Genomic DNA, 19,519 nt, shown 5'->3' on the forward strand with positions numbered 1-19,519 from the left:
GTGCTGTTGCCTCCCAGCCCATTCCCCACTCTGCCATACTTCCAGCCCGACGTGCATGCTGCTGACAGGGGCTCACTGGTCATCGTGCAGTGTGATCTGCTTTCTTCCCCATAATGCCTTCACTTTTCCTGAGGTCAGCAGGCAGCACAGCATGCTGAGCTCAGACGTGAAGTCACACCCATCCCTCCGACCATCCGTACATCCTTCCAGCATCTGAGAATGCCAACATCCCACCAGCAGGCAGGGACTGAGTCATGCCTCCCTCTTCTGTGTGTACCCCATGTCCTTAGGACAGTTCTCTCAGCCTTCCCTGAGCTGCCTCCAGCCCCTCTCCCCACTCCTCTCTAGACACAACTCTAATACACTCCAGTCTGGCCAAAATGGGTGCCTCACCTCCCCTAGGAGGCCCCCTTTCCCTCATCTGGGCTTGCATGCCTGCATTGTACCTGACTCACTCATTCCCTATCCCAACCTCCCATCTCCTGCTGCGGTCCTGGCCTCTCTTGGAGGCAACTCCCTCAGAAGCCCTCCATGGCTTCCCCTTCATGAGCACACAGGAGTTCAGGAGCAGCAGGGATCCTGTGACTCAAGTACTCCCACCCTCCCTGAGAGAACAGAGAGAAAAATGAAGGGCCAATAGGTACATGCCTCCCCCCAGGAGACCACTGGACTAGCAGCCAAGGGCTCCACCATTCTTCCGGGCCCCACCTGTCCTCCAGAGACACCCCTCCCCTCCCTTCCGGGTGTTCGCTGCACAGTACCCCTCCCTGGGACTGGGTTCCCCTCCATGTCCCCCGCCGTCCCCCAGGCAGGCCTGTCCACAGTAATGAATTTCCTCCTGTGAGACAGGGACTGGGTGCAGGCTGTCCATGAGGAGGGGATGAGAAATGAGGAAGCAAAAGCAGGAGATGGGGTTGGAAGACGGCTGAGGGCAATGGGAACACATGGGGACATACCTCTCATGCCCATCTCCAGCAGACGTGCAGGGCAGGCAGGGCAAAAAGGGCAGACTGGCAGGTCTCTGCTCGGGAACATCTTAGCTTTTTCACTCCTAATGCCAGTGCTGCTCTGCCTGCTGCCAGGGCACCCGAGGCAGCTTGCCAGCAGGTCAGGGTCTCTGGCTGGGTCCACACCCTGCCCCTCCAAGAGCACAGACCCCTTTAGGGAGCTCCTGAGGCGCCATCTGTCTCTTCCAGGGATGTGCAAACCCTCCCCCCATCCCTCTGGCAGGTTCTGGTCCCAGCAGACCAGGGACGCCCATGCCCACAGGCTGGTACTGGCCCACAAGAGAAGGGGCCTGACAGTGGCCCACTAGGGCTCAGAAAACCCTTGACCTGGGGATACTTCCAGGGTATCCAGCTCTCAGGAGAAACACCCAAAACGAGAGTCCATCAGCCTTTGTTCCCATGCAGAGCTGTGAGGTCCAAGGTCAGCAGGGCTGGGACAAGGGGAGACCGCCTGGGGCAGGGGCCCGAGTGCAGGGGTGGGAGCTCAGGGGAGACCCCATCATGGGCAGGAAAGGATACTCCTCTCACGTAAGCAATTGTGCAGCTTTCAACCTGGCCCTCCTTACTCAACTGAGCCACATTCATCCCCACTTCAAGTGTCTTGTCACCAGGGTCAGGTCTGTGTTAGCCCTCCAGCCATGCCCTGGAGCTGGCGTCTGACCACACCTCTCTCCTCTCCCAGGAGTCTGCGACGTGAAGGAGCTTGAGGAGGAGGTCACGTACCGAGGGTGCACTGCCAATGTGACAGTGACCCGCTGTGAAGGCTTCTGTGCCTCCTCGGCCAGGTGAGTGCTGGTCCCAAGCAGCCTCCAAACAGTCCTGGGCCTGGAGCTTGGAGCCTGCCCCATCCAAGAGCAAGTTGCTGGCCCCAGGCAGCATCCTATCCAGTCAGGTAGCTCTAGCCAGCATCCCACTTCCATCACGCCTGACTGAGGCAAAGGCAGACCCTTGGCTGACTGCCTGAGAGCTGGGGAGGTCAGCAAGGGCCAGGATGGGTGGGGCATGCCGCTGAGGGCCCCGCCTGGGAACTCAGTACCCACCCTTCTCTCTGGAGTGGTCTGGGAGGCACATGAGCACTCCTGGGGTGGCGGCCCTGACCCACGCTCCTGGCTCTGGCTTCTTTGCAGCTTCAACATCCACACGAACCAAGTGGACACCCACTGTAGCTGCTGCCACCCACTCAGCTCCTACCAGAAGCAGTTTGTGCTGCCCTGCTCAGACCCCGAAGCGCAGGGCCAGCAGCTGGTGCTCACGCTACACATGTTCAGCAGCTGTGCGTGCGGCCCACGGCGCTGTGGGGACTAGGGACACAGCCCCCAGGCGTGAGGACAAAGCACCGCTCCAACACCACCCCCACCACCTCTCCCGATGCTGGCTTGCTGTGCCTGGCAGCCCCTGTCCTTCCACAAGGCACGGCCTCGAAGAGCCCTCACACGAGGCTTACCAGGGCACCCAAGGGAAAGGGGGCTGCCAGGCAGGAGCTGCAGACCCTGACCAAGCCCAGCAGGCTGGAATAACCTGGTGGCCTCCTGGCCATACCTGTCAATCCTCCACACAGCCTCCCAAGCTTTGGAGGTGGCTGCCCGTCCCTCCCAGAACAGGTCCCCAGAAACAGCCTGAGCAGCTGGTGCCCGGGCAGGGGCAGCAAGAAAGGCCACTCCAGAGGGAGGCCTGAGAAAAGGGGATACAGGTCCCATGAGGTATGGGATACCTGAGCAGGGACGGGCGGGGAAGAGACACAGGGCAGCAGCAAAGAAGGCAGCGAGGAGAGGACCCCACAGCCAGAGAAGGGAAGGGAGGGGAGGACGCAGGTGCCTACCAGCATCAGCACCTGCCCACCACCAAGCTCACCCTGGGGAACAGCATCACAGGTCCACGCACGACAAATCCACTGTATACAGAAAACAAATAAACCAGCATTGCTCAACGCACAGGGGCTGGCCCGTGAGCTCTGTCTCTGTTGTCTCCCACACACCTGGGGCATTTGTGAGCCCCCGAACCCACACCCACAGAGTGACAGCCACGGGACCCTGAGTGCGGGCCTCCGCAACGGCAGCAGCACCCAGACTGTGACTCACTCCGGTCACCTCCCCGAGACCCACACTGCAGCAAAGGGCTGCCTGTGCCCCTCGCCACCCCACCAGGATCCCGCATGGCATGCCTCTGAGGAGCCCAATCAATCGCTGCTGCTAAGCCAGGGGTACCCAGAGTGGACCCTGGCTCTCCCCGGGCTCCTTTGGTGCTGACGACAGATGTGTTTGTTTAGGACAAACCTGCCAGCCAACACCTACCACCCACACCTCCACCCACCAACAGAACAGAGGTCGTGGCTCAGCTCTGCTCCTGCCCTGGCCACCCTAGGGTGCAGACGGGTGGCCTGGCTGGCAGCTTACAACAACGGCACATGAGAGCCAAGGACAAGAACGACATGCGGAGGCTCGCCCTCAACATGGTTCTCCACGCCCACACACAGCCCTCCTCCACCCACACAAGGTCCCACACGCCCCAGGAAAGAGACCAGCTCACCTTCCAGAATCTGCTTTGCCGCCCACACTGAACACTCTGATCGAAAACAGCAACCAGTCCACGGTGACTACGGTTATGACGCACTTCTCTGAGGCCCAAAGATGAGTGAGACTGGCTACACAGCGTCTAGAGCCAGCAGCAAGCCTCCTGCTGCCATGCCCTAAACCCAGGGCCTCAGACACTCGGACCCTCAGCACTGCCAATATCCCGTGAATACCACAGTGCAGGGGAAAGGGATACAGAATTCAATCCAGTCATACGTAGTCTCGTTGGTAGTCATGAAAACCACCACCGTTTCCAACTTCTGGATTTCCAACCCTGCCCCAGAGACTCCTCCAGTGGGCACGGCAGGAAGCCCACGCGCACTGTGCTCCCGTACCCAGGGACCTGCGGATGGTACCCGGGCCGCACATGGATACACCGCAGCAGCCCGCGGGCCTTGTCACACATCTCCTGCACCCGGCACCACCCACCACAGTAGCCAGATGGCCTAGCTGAGGTCTCACCCCGCTAGACAAGCTGCTGCTGCTTCTCTCAGAGAATCAGAGATGAACTATTGGCAACAGAGCAGAAGCGCTTTGACACCATTTCAAAGAAATCTGCATTTTCCTTCAAACTTGTCATTTCCCTTCCTTGGGCGATTACGCACAGAGCTGTCTTGACCTCTGTGAACATGACCCCCGGGCCCTCGTCCCCTTCTTCTGACCCACCTGCACAGCAGGCTCAGCCTCTCCTTCTTAAACACACACCGCTAACCCTACCGGACCCAAAAGGGACCCGGTTTGGAGAAGCAAGGCCGAGAGACAGCTGTCGACAGGACTGTTTATTTGCAGCACGGCAATGAAGAAAAATGACAGAGATGAAGAAAAACGCAACACGCGGGAGCCTGGTCCTCCATCCTCGTTGGTCAAAACTGTTCTGACAGCAACTCACACAACCTCTGCGAGACGGTCTCTTTACTTGTGCGCAGCGTGAGTCGGTACATCTGAAACAGAACACGGCAGGTCAGTGGCCGCACGCAGGCTCGTGCGCCCTCAGCCGACGGCCCCTCGAGCTCCCCCTGCTCGGTGCGTCCCTGGAGGCAGCCAGCGTTTTGCAGACACGCTCTCAAGCAGCTGAAACACAGAAAGTTTGACGGTAACCAGTGGCAGCCGCGTATGGGGCTGCTGGAACACTTGCGTGCCGTGGGCAGAGCACAGAGCCGGGGGCCGCTCTGGAGCGTGAGCCGGGCACAGAGCCCAGGAGCCTGCGCTTCCATCCCCACCGCTTCCCAAGTGAAAGGAAGACAGCCAGCCACACAAAGGTGCACTGCGGCTCTACTCAACAACATGACCCCAAACTGGTCGGGCCCAGCTGTGCATCCACAGGCCTGGGTAAGCCAATGGTGCGCACACACAGCCGCAAGGGTGAGGGCTGGAGCAGGGCCAGACCGGCCTGACGGCAGCCCCGTGGCAAACAGTCTCTCCAGGAGGTCGAGACAGATGGTGGGAGAGTGAACCCCAGGGCACTTTCTGGAGTGACAGGAATGTTCTATGTATCAGTGGGATAGTGGAGGTTACACAGGGGGACACATCTCTCAGAACTCCTCAGACGACTCCACTTAGGACCCATATCACACCACAACCAGAACACAGCTCGGGCGTAGCTAGCTCTTTCCTCAAGAAGTCTGACCTGGGCTTGCAGATTCGGCTCCAGACGCAGTAAGCATCCAATCTGGGTGGTTTTGGTGTGTATGATGCCAGCCCCCACGAAATTCGCAGGATTAGGGTCAACATCTTCAAGGAGCGCAGAACCAAACCCAATGATCTGTGCCACAGAGAGACAGGCGCGTAGGGCAGTGCGACTGGGGACCATGGAAGGACAGCAACACAACCAGCCTCCCTCCAGAGCCCGGGGCAGCGTGCCGACCCCGGGAATACCCATCAACAGGCCTTACCTTGGCTTTGGTGATTTCTGTGTCCATTGGATGCTTTGCTTTGAAAATGTTCTGCACTTCCTGTTGGGGACTGTGAGGTAGAATCGAGGGTCACCACACTGAGCCAGGTCAGACTGGGAGGACCCGGCCCTGCCCCCTGCCCCTCACTCACCTGCTCAGCTGCTTCCAACGCTGAAAGAAATCCTGAGAAGCCATTTCTGTGGGCTGGAAAAATTTGTTGAGTGTGATAGGCAGCTTGACAGACACATTCTGAAAGGTTCCCCCATACCTACGAGCAACACAGAGACATAGTGAGCAGCGCACATGGGCAGCCGAAAATTCTGAATCTCAACTACAGAACTAAATTCCTAGTTTGCAAATTGGCAGGGCACAGGGAATGCCCACTGCTGTGGGAAGTGGGGAGGGGGGAATGGTGTGTTCTGAAAGGGTGGCACAAAGCCACAGAGAGACCGGGTCCATCTCAGCGTGCAGCGCCATTTACAGAAGAGGACCAACGAGCTGGGCGCTGCACCAGCCTCTGTGTGCGTGTCTGGGAGCGTGGCTCCGACCAGGCATTGCCGGGCCCATCAGGCCAGGTCAGGGATGGGTCTCGGGCAGGACCACCCAACCTCGGGCTTCTACATCTCCTCACTTTTCCCCACAGCCCATTTCCTACAACTCCAAGTTGGTTTAAATTGTATGGGATTTTTCTTTCTTCCATGAAAAGAAACTAAAAAAAGCGTTTGCCTACAGAATGAAAAAAAAAATTGCCTATTTCCCTAAATTCTATGAAGTACATGGTCTTCAGTTCTCTGTGTTTTTAATGTTTAAAAACACACTCTTCCTTGGGGCGCCTGGGTGGCACAGCGGTTAAGCGTCTGCCTTCGGCTCAGGGCGTGATCCCGGCGATCTGGGATCGAGCCCCACATCAGGCTCTTCTGCTATGAGCCTGCTTCTTCCTCTCCCACTCTCCCTGCTTGTGTTCCCTCTCTCGCTGGCTGTCTCTATCCCTGTCAAATAAATAAAATCTTTAAAAAAAAAAAAAACACACACTCTTCCGAAACTTTCACCTTACCAACACCCTACCAGAGCCAGTTGTTCACACACATTCTATCCTACTCACTGAAAAAGGACAGCCAGGAACCGAGGACCAATACCAAACATATTTTTTAAAAAATAATCAAAGCACGGGGCACCTGGGTGGCTCAGCTGGTTAAACGTCCGACTCTTGATTTCACTCAAGTCATGATCTCAGGGTCCTGGGTTGGAGCCTCTGTGTCAGGCTGAGCGGGGAGTCTGCTAGAGACTCTCTCTCTCTCTGCCCCTCCCCCCACTCTCCCCCTCTCTCAAAAACAAGTCTTAAAAAAGATAATGACCAAAACGGCATGCATGCTTGGAGGACACTGGGCAACAACGCACCCCCAGATGGGAGGACCTGGGGTGCCATCCCCACAACGGACCTGCAGAGCAGTGGCCACACAGGGGCACAAAGGACCCAGCCGTCCCAGCCCCACAGCACGGGCCCCGTTCCCATCTCTCAGCTGGAGAGCACGGGACCTGAGCGACACAGCGCTGGCTCGCGGTGGCTCCCGGGAGCCTGCGCACACCTTCGCTCCCTCACTTCCCAGACGCTGTGCCCCTAACACTGCAGCACGCACAGCGGGTGCCACTGCTCACCTGGGTCCCAGTCGGCCCTCACAACAGCCTCCAAAGGAAGGATGTGGAGGCTCAACAAGGACAGAGGACCCCCAGGGACACAGCTCTGAGTGGGCACAACCTCCCAGCCCCAAGCTCCAGGCAAGAGCAGGCTGGCACTCGGCCCGCTGGCCCGTGAGCTCCTCACCTGAACTGGATGTTGAGGACCGGCGCCTCCGTGAAGTCGGACACACACTCTATGTTCACGACCTGCTGTACCTGTGCACCACCGTCCACCGTCGGGTCCACGGGCTTGGTCTGCAAGCTCAGATGTGCTGTGTCAAGGAGGCCATGTCAACACTGGGGAATCGTGTCCAAGCTGAGCAAGCCCCGGGACGTTCTAGAAGGGGGTCTATAAGAGTCAGAGCTCATGCTCCTGATCTTGGAAGAAACCTCTAATACGTTAATCCTACATACATGTTATTTTTAATGATTGACTAGAAACGCTTGCCTTTAACAATCTATGTTCAACATTTACCTTAAATTAAAAACGGGCCTGGCCCGTGGCAAGCAGATTGCTGCTTTGTACACCTCCTTAGGGGACGCAGCATCCTTGTCAGCGGCGCTGGGGCGTTCCCAAGCCCCATTTTGTTTGGTTGGCCCATCCTTGGGAGGAAGAGAGATCTGGATACCAACGCTGGTATCAGCTGGTCACGTTCTAACCACATTCCTGACACTTATTAGGGACAAGGCTCCAGTGTGGACACAGCCGCTGGAGAAAAGCAGAGCGCGGCCCAAGTGTGCGGCCCTGGTTCCAGGTGGCCCGAGCCCACGCTCGCTCTACTGTCAGCAGCTGCTCACTCAGGGAGACTCCCAGAGGACACCAGAGCTCAGAGGGCTTAAACATCACATGGCAGGAGAACAAAACAAGGGGAAACAAAAGTGAGTCCGAGAACCCAACGGCTCAGCAGCGGACGCTTGCACACCGGTCTCCCGCATGCCACAGCAGCTCCCTCAAGACGTGAGACAGCAGCTCGAGGGCGCCACAGCACCCGGGGCATCGGGCTCTTTTGATAAAGAACAACTTCCTCAAAACCCTCCTCTAAACCCCAAGCGCCCGTCTGCCGGGGGCACAGAAAACGTGAGGCAAGGATATTCGTCTGAAGATCATCCGAACAGATCAGTGTTGGAGTGAAATTTAAGAACTGTGTGGAGGTCTTATTTCCATAAAATATAAACATCCGACCTAAAAGGGAAAACACAATTTGTTTCATAAACATCCTGAATGTTAAGAGTGAAAAACACAAGAATCCCTGTTACCCGCTGAACTCCAGGGAAGGGCTGGGCGAGAAGCTGGCAGCGGGCAGACACGGGGTCACGGCTCCCCCTGCTGGGAGAATTCAGCTCTCCATCTGACGCGCAACCTTTTCTGGGACAACGCCCTGCCTGGGACCTGGGACCTGGCACCTGGGACCGAGGCCCTGGCCGCCACCTCCAGGGAGGCCTGGCCACACCTGCCTCCCCCACAGCGATGCCCTGGCCAGTACCACAGCAGCCCATGCGCTGGACGCTGGCGGAAAAGATGCCCCAATGTAGTCAGTTACTTAACATCGCAACAGAAATCTTTATCTTTCTGAACATTTCTATTCTCTCTGAACTCAAACTGGAAAGTGAATTTCAAGTGCCCTGTTGAGGACAAACTGTGGCACCAGCCCACCCACCCTGAATGTGGAGGGCCACCACAGCCCCGAGCAGGAGGGACGCCTCACCAGCCGCTCAGAACAGAGCTCCCAGGAAGAGGTTTCTGCCAACCCTCGCAACGTCCCTACAACACCCTGGAGGGCAGAGCAGCTACTTCTCTCCCGCTGTCCACACGTGTACTTGCTCCTACACAGAACACTCGGTCCTCACAAGGCTCAGAGAGGGCACCCGAGAGGAAGGCGGGCGGCCCACCGTCCACCAGAGCCCCCAGCAACACCCCAATGGTCAGTGCAGTTTTCTTTGGGGGCGGGAGACTCAAAAGCACTTTCAGAAGTCGTGCCAAAATACACATAACAGGGACGCCTGGGTGGCTCAGTTGGTGAAGCATCTGCCTTTGGCTCACGTCCCAGGGTCCTGGGATCAAGTCCCGCAACAGGCTCCCTGCTCAGCGGGGAGCCTGCTTCTCCCTCTCCCTCTGCCTCTCCCCTGCTTGTGTGCTTTCTCTTTCTGTGTCAAATAAATAAATAAAATCTTTAAAAAAATAAAAAATAAAAATACACAGAACATAAAATGTACCGTCTTCACCACCTCTACGCCCACAGCTCAGGGCACCAAGCACATTCATGTTGTGCAGCCGTCCCCATCGTCTGCCTCCAGAAGTTTCCATCTTCCCAAACAGAGATTCTGTCCCCAAGACACTGACCCTCATCCCTCCCCCACCCCGGCACCCACCGTCCACTCTCTGTTCCCCTGAGACACCGACCCCCGTCCCTCCCCCGGCCCCAGCGCCCACCGTCCACCCTCTGTCCCTGTGAATCTGGAGACCCTAGGGACCTCGTGTGGGTGAATCCAGCAGGATTTGTCCCTTTGTGTCTGGCCTAGTTCACTCAGCATCACGTCCCCTAGGTCCATCCACACTGTGGCTGGTGTCAGCGTGTCCCTCCATGTTCGGGCCGAGTGACAGTCCGGTGTGTGGATGGACCACATTTATCCGCGTGTCCGTCGGTGGACACTCGGGCTGTCTCCATGCGTCAGCTGCTGTGAACGTGCGTGTGCAAGCGTCCACTCGAGTCCCTGTCCGTGTACTCTGGGTAAACACCTAGAAGAGGAACTGCTGGATCACACGGTCACTGCGTTTTCAGTTTTTGGAGAAACCGCCACACGGCGTCCCACGGTTGCCGCACCGGCTACCATTGCCGCGGACGGTGCAGGAGGGACCCCCTGCGCGTCCTCCCACACGGGGGGGTTTCTGCTTTCTCTCAACAGCAGCCGTGCTGACGGCTGGAGGTGGTTCCTCCCTGTAGCTCTGATGTGCGCATCCCTGACCAGCAGGGACCTGGGGCAGCTCCGTGCTTGTTGGCCAGTTGTAGGTCTTCTCTGGAAAGACGTGGGCGCCAGTCCTCCGCCCGTCTTTGAATCAGGTTGTTTTTTTATCGTTGAGATTTAGGACTTCTCTGTATATTCTGGAAACTAAGCCCTTATCAGATACGTGACTTGCAAATATTTTCTGCCCATAGTTTCTAAGTGAAGGTTTTCGTTAAGTAATTAAAGCACATACCCAAATTCTGCCGGAATTCAGATTTCAGTCCGATTTGAAGCAGCTGGTTTTCAAACAGCACACCATTATTTTTACAGACGAACCTAGGGGGAAGGGACAGCGTGTGAGTCCCTCAGAGCCACCCAATGAAAATATAAAGATTTGCTTTGAAAAAGAGTCTAACACACAAAAAGTCCAGAAAAAACCTCTATGGGACTCGAAAGTAAAGTTAAGGTAGAAAAATATTCTAGAAACACCAGTAAAAGGTGCCCACTAGAGACCCGGATGTGATCACACAGGACAGGGCAGGACGGTGCTCTGTCCCCCACAAAAGCGCTGACCCACGACTCAAACACGCACACCCCAGGGCCCAGCACATGCTCTTAGGCTGGACCGGACGCAGGGCGCTGGCCGCAGCTCTGGGGGTGACCACTAGCATGGCACCCAGGCTGCTGCAGGCGATGCCCACCCCTCAATGCAGGGTTAGTGTCTGCACCCCACAGGGGCCCAGGGTTTGGCTCACTACATGACATCTACACTACACAGAATGGGGAGAAAATAAAACAACGTGTGTTTGAGTTTTGCTTGTACTTATCTCAGAGGAGCTTAATGTGTCCTGGCCGCCTCTACCACAAATCACAATTACGTAGTGAACTGGGACCAAAAGAGGGGCGAGGGTTAGGGCAGGTGCAATACAGTCATTTGAGGCAGTAAAAGCCAGCCCTGCTCGCTGGCCACCTGCTCTGGGGGGTCCCCAATCCACACATGAAGGACGAGGCGTAGTCCAAATTGGGCAGTGGGGTGGGTGGGCAGAAAGGGCACTGCCCCATGGAGCCCTTCGTGACATCCGAGGGCAGCGAGAAACAGACGCTCCCTGGCAGCAGCCCCCACGCCCCAAAATCTCCAAGTCCGGCTGTGCTGCTGGCCTGGAGAAGCTCGGAGCCAGCACTCCCCGCCTCGTCCTGTTTGGTACAACAGTGCCTGCAGGCACTCCACAGAGGTCCAGGTGCTGCTGACGTGCGTGCACGACCCCGGCCCCGAGCAGCATCACAGCCACCCTCACGGGGAGGAAGCAGCAGCACAGACGGCCGGAGGCACGGTGCGCCCAGGGATGACTGGGCCTGGTCCGCCACGGGACCCACTGCACAGAGCTGTGCTCCCCTCAGTCCCCACAGCTGCCTTCCCGCCTCGTCCAGCGCCATCCCGACACAACAGGCTCTCCCCAGTTCAAGCCGCTCACGCTGCACGCGAAGCCCGTTAGGGATGCGCAGCCTTCTTCCACAACAACCTGAGCCGCGTGTGACCCGCTGCCCCACAACTGATCCCCAGGGACCAGGCAGCAGGTCTCCTCGTCCACACGGCCACAGGCCCGATGCAGACCTGGGGAGGGGCCAGCCCCGTGCCCCACCCCCAATGCAAGCGCTCAGGTGGACGTGGCCTGGCTGGTCGTACTAAACCACTGTAAGCTGACATTTATCAAGGAGGTGGCAAGGGCACTGACCCATGACCCGCCAGGTGGCAGATGTAGCTTAACAGTCAATACCTAGTTGGGTGGTGGGCTTTGAGGGGCCGCCTCAGCCACAACCTGACCCTGTGAGGTTAGGGGCTCCTGACGCCCACCGTGAGCCATGCTGTCCTGAAGGGCCCTGCACCCCGACCCACGCCCTCTGCAGCAGCAACGAGGCCCAGACGGCCAGGCTCCCCCATGTCAGCTGGGACGCTGTGAAGCAGAAAAGCTGCCGTCAACGGCACCATGCCTCCCGCCCCCTGACCCCTGTGAGGGGAGCCGTGCGGACCTGCACACACACAAGGGCCAAGAACGCCAGGTGACGTCCCTGCTCCAGACCACCGCCCAGAACAGGACACCCAGCATACAGCCCAGCTCTCTCCCCATGCCTCACAAGCTGGGGTGTGCAGTGCTTTCCAATCTCCAACTCAGCACTTGCAGAAACCACAGACCGTCGCTCACACCTGTCCAAACCCGCCTCTCCTCACCAGCTTCAACAAGCAGCAGGAAGCAAGAATCCACGTGCAGTGAGAACACCAAGAGACAGGAAAGCTGCAAAACCACACTAATCTTCCTCCCGTGGTCACGACACCGAGGACAAGGGGCCCCTCTGTGAGGACGCCTGTCTCTGTCTGGCCGGCCCGCCCCCATACCCAGGCCAAGCCCTCCCACACCTCCGGGCCAGATTTAAGGCCAGCAGAAACACAAGGGACAGAAAGCAGACAGGAAAAAGGTATGGAGCTGTGCAGCAGAGAAAGCAGGAAAGAAAACATGCTGGGAAGGGCAGTGTGACGTCCGCGTCCTGAAGACGGGAAAAGGGGCCACCTGGAGGGCTCACGGGAAGCAGGGCTCCATGCGCAGCTGGGGCGGGACGTCTTGATGAGGCGACACAGGAAGCAGTGAAGATGGGGCTGGTGGAGGGGAGGGTGGCACGCGCCTCGGGACAGACTGGGATAAAGCAGGAGCGGGCAACTGAGGAGTGTGTCTTAACAAAAAGGGCAGCCTGGGCACCTGCCAGGCACACACACAGAGGGGATGACGTCAGGGTTAGGAGTGGCACGGCCGGATGACAGGGTGCAGAGCGTGAAGGGGCACAGCTGTGGACAGAATGAAAAGCCAGCCCTGCAGCTTTTTTCACCTGATCTTCTTCTTCAGAAACTTAGCTACGTTTCTCTAGTGAGAACTGCCAGTCCATGACAGTATGAGGTTTGTTCCAGAGCAAACCCGCCGAGCACGGCTGGCATCCTGAGCTCCACCAGCGAGGGCCCTGGGCAGTAAGGACCAAAGGCCCCTCCGATCAGCTGGCGCTGACTGTGGGCCCAGGAAGGGGTCAGAGGCCGAGAGAGTCCCTGTCTTGAGGACACAAGAGACCGACTACCTGGCAAAGTTGTCTTCGGAGCCGGGAGCCAGTGGCGCAACTGCAGAGGGTGAGTCTGAGAACACATCCACGAGCAGCCCGCCAGAGGAGGGCGGGGGGCCTGCGGGGGCAGGGGGTGCAGCCCCCAGACCCAGGAGGTCTGCCGATGGAGAAGGCGTGGACTGGAAGACAAGGAAGGAGAGGGTCATCGGGGAACCTTCAGGCACACCAAGGCCACGCAAGTACAAGCGCCCGAGCCCCCCACCCACGGCTCCCACCAGGCTGCTCCGGGCAAGCGGCCAGCACGTGAGGGGCGACTGCACCCCAGGGTCAAGCCTGAAGCCCACAGCTGGAGGGTCAGTCACAATCTCATGCGACTGGAAAAAGAGTCAACCCTTTTTCATGAAGATTATCTGAACGGGAAAAAAAGTTCTGAAAACACTTTTGCCGCAAAGGAGGTCAAAAAGAACTAAGGGCTCACACGCCACTGTCAGCCTTGTGCAGTGGGAGTGAGCGTGAGAGACGAAGTCCACAAGCAACTCAGGGCGCACTCTTGGTTTAACCCTGTGTAAGTCTTACTGAGTCACAGAGGAAAACACAAATAAAAAACCTATACAACAGACATTTTTTGTTAAATGACTGCTTTTTGATCCTAGGTAAAAGACAACAAAGCCACTGGGGGTCCATTCCCCCCACAAGCACTCACCCAGCTGACGTGCACACTCTGGCCCTGCACCCCGGGAGGTGGGGGGCTCTGGCTCCCCCTAGTGCGGTGCCGCCACAAGAGCCAGGGATGAGCCACTTGGCCTTGAGGACTCTCCCTGAATGACTTCTCAGTGTCCCACCGAACATTCATGAAGGTACGAGTCACCGTCTGGAATCACCTGAGACTACATCCTGATGCCCCTTTACATCTCTGCACTTGTATTTTGCTGGGTTTTAACATACACTCATCTTTTCAGGAACACAGCTACACTGTGAGCTGAAGGAGGCCAAGTCCTTTCTTTAACTGGCATGTGGGCATCCCCCCGGGCACCAGCCAGTCACGTCGCGGGTGAGGCCTCTCATTGCCACCTGTATCCAGTGTGGCCATACTGTACCAGTGACACACGGAAGTCAGTATGTTCATGTTAGTACAGGTAACTGCTCATGCCTCTTTCAAATTTAGTTAGAACATTACACTGAATTTCTAAAGAATTTTATGTGTCAGTAGGTGATATCATGTAGGCATTCCATTCCAAGACAAGGAGGCATCATAAAACATGTGCTCTGCAAAGAAGGTGTGGGTCTGACAGGGCCGAGAACCCTGCTCTGCATGACGGCCCCTCCTTCCTTAAGGCTGGGGGGGGGGGTGTGCAGCACACGGAGACCAACCCTGCAGGAGCTCCGGGCAGAGCAGATGGGCTGGGCTCCTCGGTAAGGAGAAGGCCTGGGAGAGGAGTGGCATCAGTCACATGGGCCCCCAGAGGAGGGATGGGAACCACGGAGGAGCTGTCAAGAGAAGGAAAACCGGGAATTTCTGCAGCATCAGCAGATGCTGTGGCCTCTCAAGGTGGCCCCTGGCCCTCGCTGCCCTGTGACAGTGCTCCTGGGAGCACAGCTCCTCACAACACTGCGTGACTAACTGTCATCATAGAAGGCTGACCACCTGAGGAGCACTGAAATATGCAAGGAAGGTGTCTGTGGTAGCTAACAGACCTACAGCTAAATGGGGATGATCTCCCCCTGCCACCTATTGCAAGATCTTTACCACTGGTTCCTGAACAATGGTTCAACAGTTTGTTCGAGATTTCTTTATTTATTTGAAAAACAAAGAGGAAGAGGGAGAGAAAGTCCCAAGCAGACTCCACGCCAAGGGCAGAGCCCAATATGGAGCTCAATCCCAGGACCCTGAGACCATGACCCCAGCCAAAACAAAGAGTCAGACGCTTAACCAACTGAGCCATCCAGATGGCCCAATTCAAATGTTTTTGGTTTTTTTTTTTAAGATTTTACTTATTTATTTGAGAGAGAGAAAGAACAAGGGGGGGACGGGGGAGAGGGAGAAGCAGACTCCCCAATGAGCAGGGAGCCCAACAGAGGGCCCAGTCCCAGGACCCCAATATCACGACCTGAGCCGAAGTCAGACACTTAACCGACTGAGCCACCCAGATGCCCCCAAATGTTCCTTAAAGAACATCTTTTGTCCAGGGGCGCCTGGGTGGCTCAGTTGGTTAAGTGTCTAACTCTTCATTTTGGCTCAGGTCATGATCTCAGGGTTGTGAGACTGAGCCCCACGTCAGGCCCTCCCCACCCCCCACCAAACACACGAAGGCACACATGCTCTCTCAAAAAAAATTACAAACATTTTTAAAAAGAAAAAAAGAAAAAGAAATCTTTTGTCCAATTAAGTCAAATATGCACCCCAAAAATTACAGCAGATGAAAGCAAGGCTGTTCTGCTGGGAGAACCCACCTGAACAATCGCTCCCTCCCCAGATCCCCAGGGCGGGCCTGCCCCAAGACAGCCGTGTTGAGACCCACTGCCTCTCTGCTGCCTCCTCCTCCTTTCAGGACTCACGGAGACTATTCCCGAGGAGTCTGCCCAACACCCATCAGCACAAGTTACCTCTCCTCACCTCGACAGCAACAACAGCAGGAATCAGAACAGCAAGAAGAATCCCGCCTGCCTACAGAGTGCGTGTCGGCTCCAAGCTCCGCTGCTAGCCTGCACGCCCCAGGAGGACCGGGCAGGCTCCAAACACCCACAGAGATGGCCCTGGCACGAGACGCTTGCCGTGCACAGACAAGCAAGCAGGAGGCACAGGAGCCAAGGCTCCAGGCCCACGGAAGGTGGACCCAAGCAGAGCAGCCTGTTACAAAGAAAACATTCTTCCAGCATCATCTGTGACCCGGAATAAGACATTCCAACCGATACCACACCACAGTAAAACACACCACTGTCTTCCACGTAAAAGCCTGACATCTGAATGCCATTCTGAGGCAGGGCCTCCCCTCCGAGGTGGGAACGAAAACTAGAGGAGACTTTCAGCCCGGAGGGACCCTTCTCCCTTTTCTGCCCTGCTTCTCCTGCCTGTCTCTGATCAGACCCCCGGCCGTGTGAGCGCTGAGAACAGATCACCACTCACGTGATCATGATACCATCCACGGCACTGCCAGCTCCCGGCTCAGAAGGGCCATCTGCTCACAACCACAAACACCTCGCCAAGTACACGCTTGCCAGGCAGTCAAGCAGAAAGCTCACAGCCCGAAGTTAAAACATTTGCCAACTTAACCTGGAAGACAGCCTGCCTCCTCCCCACCCGAGACTGTGCCTTATCAACAACTTACTAAATCTTATCACACCTGCCTTCTCGAAGTGGGGCTCACTGCTCACATCCAGCGTCAGAGAGGGGCCAACGGATTCCCAAGTGCCACAGCCTAGACATAGCTGGGCAAGCCAGGTGTGGCCCAAGGCCCGACATGCATATGCTTCTCAAGAAAAATCAAGAACCAAATAAGGAGAGATCAGTGACAACCGTCAAAATAGACATGACAGCCCATTTCCTGTGCTCACATCGGCGTGCTCAGCTGGCAGCTGGAGCTGCTGGAGAGGACGGCGCGGGCTGCCTCCCAATGCACAGACCGGCCATCACAGTTTCTCCTGGGAGACAGCCTCACCCTGCGCCGTGCGTGTCCGTCTCCAGATGACACCACTGGCAAGGAACCACTGCCCCCAGCACCACGGGAAGAACCCAACATGGCGTAGCATGAACACCAGCTCACACGCAAGCCTGCAGGCGCACCACCTCCAGAAATCAGGCCATGTCACAAATCCAGTTTATCAACAGAACCCTGGCACCAGGATGACCCTCAGGACCTCCCCACGAACAAGTGTCCGTGCGCCTGGGTGGGTGGAGCCGGTCACCGCCTTCAAGACTCAGGTCCACTCTGTGCCCAGGGGACAGGTGCAGAGGCACGGAGTTTGAAATGCCAGCCCTGTTAAATTACTCAGGGACAAAGGGATGACAGCCACCTGGAGAAAAAGTGTGTATTTATCATTCATTCCAAAACCAATTCATGAAATTTAGCTGCCAGAAACCATGGAGCAGGCATCACAAGGAAACATGCCAGAAGGTCCGGACTAAGCATCAGGGCTCAGGTGACTCCTGTCACAGTGGGGACCCCAAGTCAGGGGCCCGGGGAAGCCTGAATATAGGGGTCATGGCAGGCCCGGCACCCTCGGCTTGAAGGCCAGACACACGGTCAATGGGGACACGCAAGCAGACCCCGCAAGGAACACCAGGCCTCCGACACAAGTATGCTCCTGACAAGCACAGACCCCGGTCTGTCTGCACAGGGCCACACATCCTGTCTGACAGTCTTCCTCACAAAGACCCCGATATCGCTGATATCGCCAGTAGGGATTATTCACATCACTGGACCAAGATCCCGGAGAGGAAACAAAGCTCTCCGGGATTCCTTCCATAATGGACGAGCAGAAAGCCCACAGTTCTGGGGAGCCAGTCCCAGCGCCCAGGTGACAGCTACGTGGCTGGGCTGGTGTGCACGCGCTCATGAAACTCCTACTCCAGTCAGGAAGAGACAAGAAATAAATACAGCTCCTAGAACAACGTCTACCCCTGACGAATGTCAAAGGACATGTTTTCATTTACACGTGTATGTTCTCACCATGTCACACAGAGAAGGGAAATTGATTGTAATCCAAGTCACTACTGAAAACCTCTAAGAACAGCATGAGGTGGGTCGGTCTGCTCTAGACCAACAAGGAGTAGCTGGACAGGACTCCTACACGAGGCAGTCCCACAAAAGAAGTGAGTGGCCGCATCGTCTGAACCACAGTCAGGACAGAGAGGAACTAGAAGCGGACCCTGGACCCAAGACAGCAACCTGAAGGACGTTCTGGAAGACAGGGCACAAGCATCTGGATGAAAACAAGCTTCTGGAGGTCACAGGCAAAGGAGAGGTAAAGACCTAGGCTTGGTCCCACCACTACGTTCTTGGCACACACCGTCATACTTCACACAGAATTCTCCCAAACAGGCACATGCCCTGCTGGCCCCGAATCTCAGGAACCAGGCAGCCCAGGAGCTTATGCAGGGCACTGCCATCAGGAAGGGACCCACCACGGCACTGGCAGGGGCAGGCTCAGGGCCCCCGTTGACATCGGCACTCCTCTCCCGCTTGGCCTCCTCCAGGTCCGTCACTGTGCTTGGGCCCTTCTTCTTCTTGAGCTTGGCCAGGATGGAAGACTCGCGCTCTGGAAACGGTGGCATCTCCTCCAGGACAGTTGCCTGGAGAAAGCCCCGGGTCACCACAGTTCAAAGCCCTGTGGCCTCCAACCCCAAGCCATGTGACAGCGCAGCAGGGGGACGGAGCGGCCAGGGCCTACCAGGATGTCGGTGCTGGCAACTGTGCTGAGCCTCAGGTACTCCACAGCCCGCTGCTGCAGCTCCACGTCCGCGTTCTTCAGCTGGCTGTCGCTGCGCAGCACATCCTGAATGGTGGTCTTCACCTCCGGAAAGAGGTTCACAAACTTGATGTAGGTGGACAAGAGCAGCGCCCTGGTGGGGACGCTGCACAGGTGGAACTTGGAGTGCAGCAGGTTGAACTGGATCAGGGGGCTGCAGGGCACAGACAGGGCACAGACAGGGCGGGGGCATGTCACCCCTCGTTCCCAACACCCCATGAGCACCGCCGGGCACCCATGCCTCTCACCGGCAGGGTGAGCAAGAAGCGGCTCTGGGAAACGGACCCACACTAAGCCAGAACCACTCCTGTAAAGCAGAAGAGTGTGCCCTCAGGCACGTACCTCCAATTCCTGACTGAGCGCAAACCTCCCCCCAATCAACTAGGGCCCTGTTCTTGTACAGCCTGAAGGAAGATGGAAGTAGTAATCCGAGCAGAGTGCCCTTGCTCTGGCCATCCCAACACGCAAGTGAGGACACTTGCCCACCTCTACTCCGCCGTCAGCTGAGAACCAGGAGGCCCAGCGCCCGCATCACAACACAACACTCACCCGACTCCCAGGGGCTCTCTCACCTGGATCTCGGGTCCCCGGCTATCAAGTTTCCAAACTCCCCCAGGATGTAGCCACCCACTTTGACCAGGTTCTCATGGCACGCCGGGGCCTGAAGAGCCTGTAAGACAGTGAGCACGATGAGCCCGACACACAGGCGCCCCTGCACAGGTCAAGGAGGTGAGACGTATCTGTCGTCACGGCAAAGCCTCGGAGTCGTGGTGATGCGCCAACACTACACGGAACTCAGGTGGCTTTCCGTGTGTTAGTGTGACGAGCTTCCAGCAGAGCTCCCAGGACACCGTCCTGGCATTTG

The 19,519-nt window shown here is 57.0% G+C and overlaps 2 protein-coding genes across 11 annotated transcripts in view; one reads left to right on the forward strand and one right to left on the reverse strand.

The window, feature by feature from the left end:
* Positions 1–2,938, forward strand: part of MUC6 (mucin 6, oligomeric mucus/gel-forming) — a 44,083-nt gene extending 41,145 nt beyond the window's left edge. Inside the window, exons 36-37 of the mRNA XM_087855220.1 lie at positions 1,690–1,792; positions 2,135–2,938. Of these exons, the coding sequence (XP_087711346.1) occupies positions 1,690–1,792; positions 2,135–2,312 (281 nt within the window). The 3' untranslated portion in view covers positions 2,313–2,938. The remainder of the gene's footprint in view (positions 1–1,689; positions 1,793–2,134) is intronic.
* A 1,403-nt stretch (positions 2,939–4,341) lies between these two features.
* The window catches only part of AP2A2 (adaptor related protein complex 2 subunit alpha 2), an 84,364-nt gene continuing 69,186 nt past the window's right edge, over positions 4,342–19,519 (reverse strand). For all 10 annotated transcript variants that reach the window (XM_087855158.1, XM_087855157.1, XM_087855155.1 and 7 more), the window contains 11 exons: positions 19,227–19,324; positions 18,577–18,808; positions 18,311–18,478; positions 13,207–13,367; positions 10,343–10,425; positions 8,238–8,329; positions 7,292–7,413; positions 5,621–5,737; positions 5,470–5,539; positions 5,205–5,339; positions 4,342–4,518 (listed from right to left, as the gene is read on the reverse strand). In XM_087855158.1, the coding sequence (XP_087711284.1) occupies positions 4,441–4,518; positions 5,205–5,339; positions 5,470–5,539; positions 5,621–5,737; positions 7,292–7,413; positions 8,238–8,329; positions 10,343–10,425; positions 13,207–13,367; positions 18,311–18,478; positions 18,577–18,808; positions 19,227–19,324 (1,356 nt within the window). In that variant the 3' untranslated portion in view covers positions 4,342–4,440. The remainder of the gene's footprint in view (positions 4,519–5,204; positions 5,340–5,469; positions 5,540–5,620; positions 5,738–7,291; positions 7,414–8,237; positions 8,330–10,342; positions 10,426–13,206; positions 13,368–18,310; positions 18,479–18,576; positions 18,809–19,226; positions 19,325–19,519) is intronic.

This window comes from Ursus americanus, chromosome 24 (assembly GCF_024610735.1).
Source record: "Ursus americanus isolate L20-20 chromosome 24, mUrsAme1.1.p, whole genome shotgun sequence".
NCBI lineage: Eukaryota > Metazoa > Chordata > Mammalia > Carnivora > Ursidae > Ursus > Ursus americanus.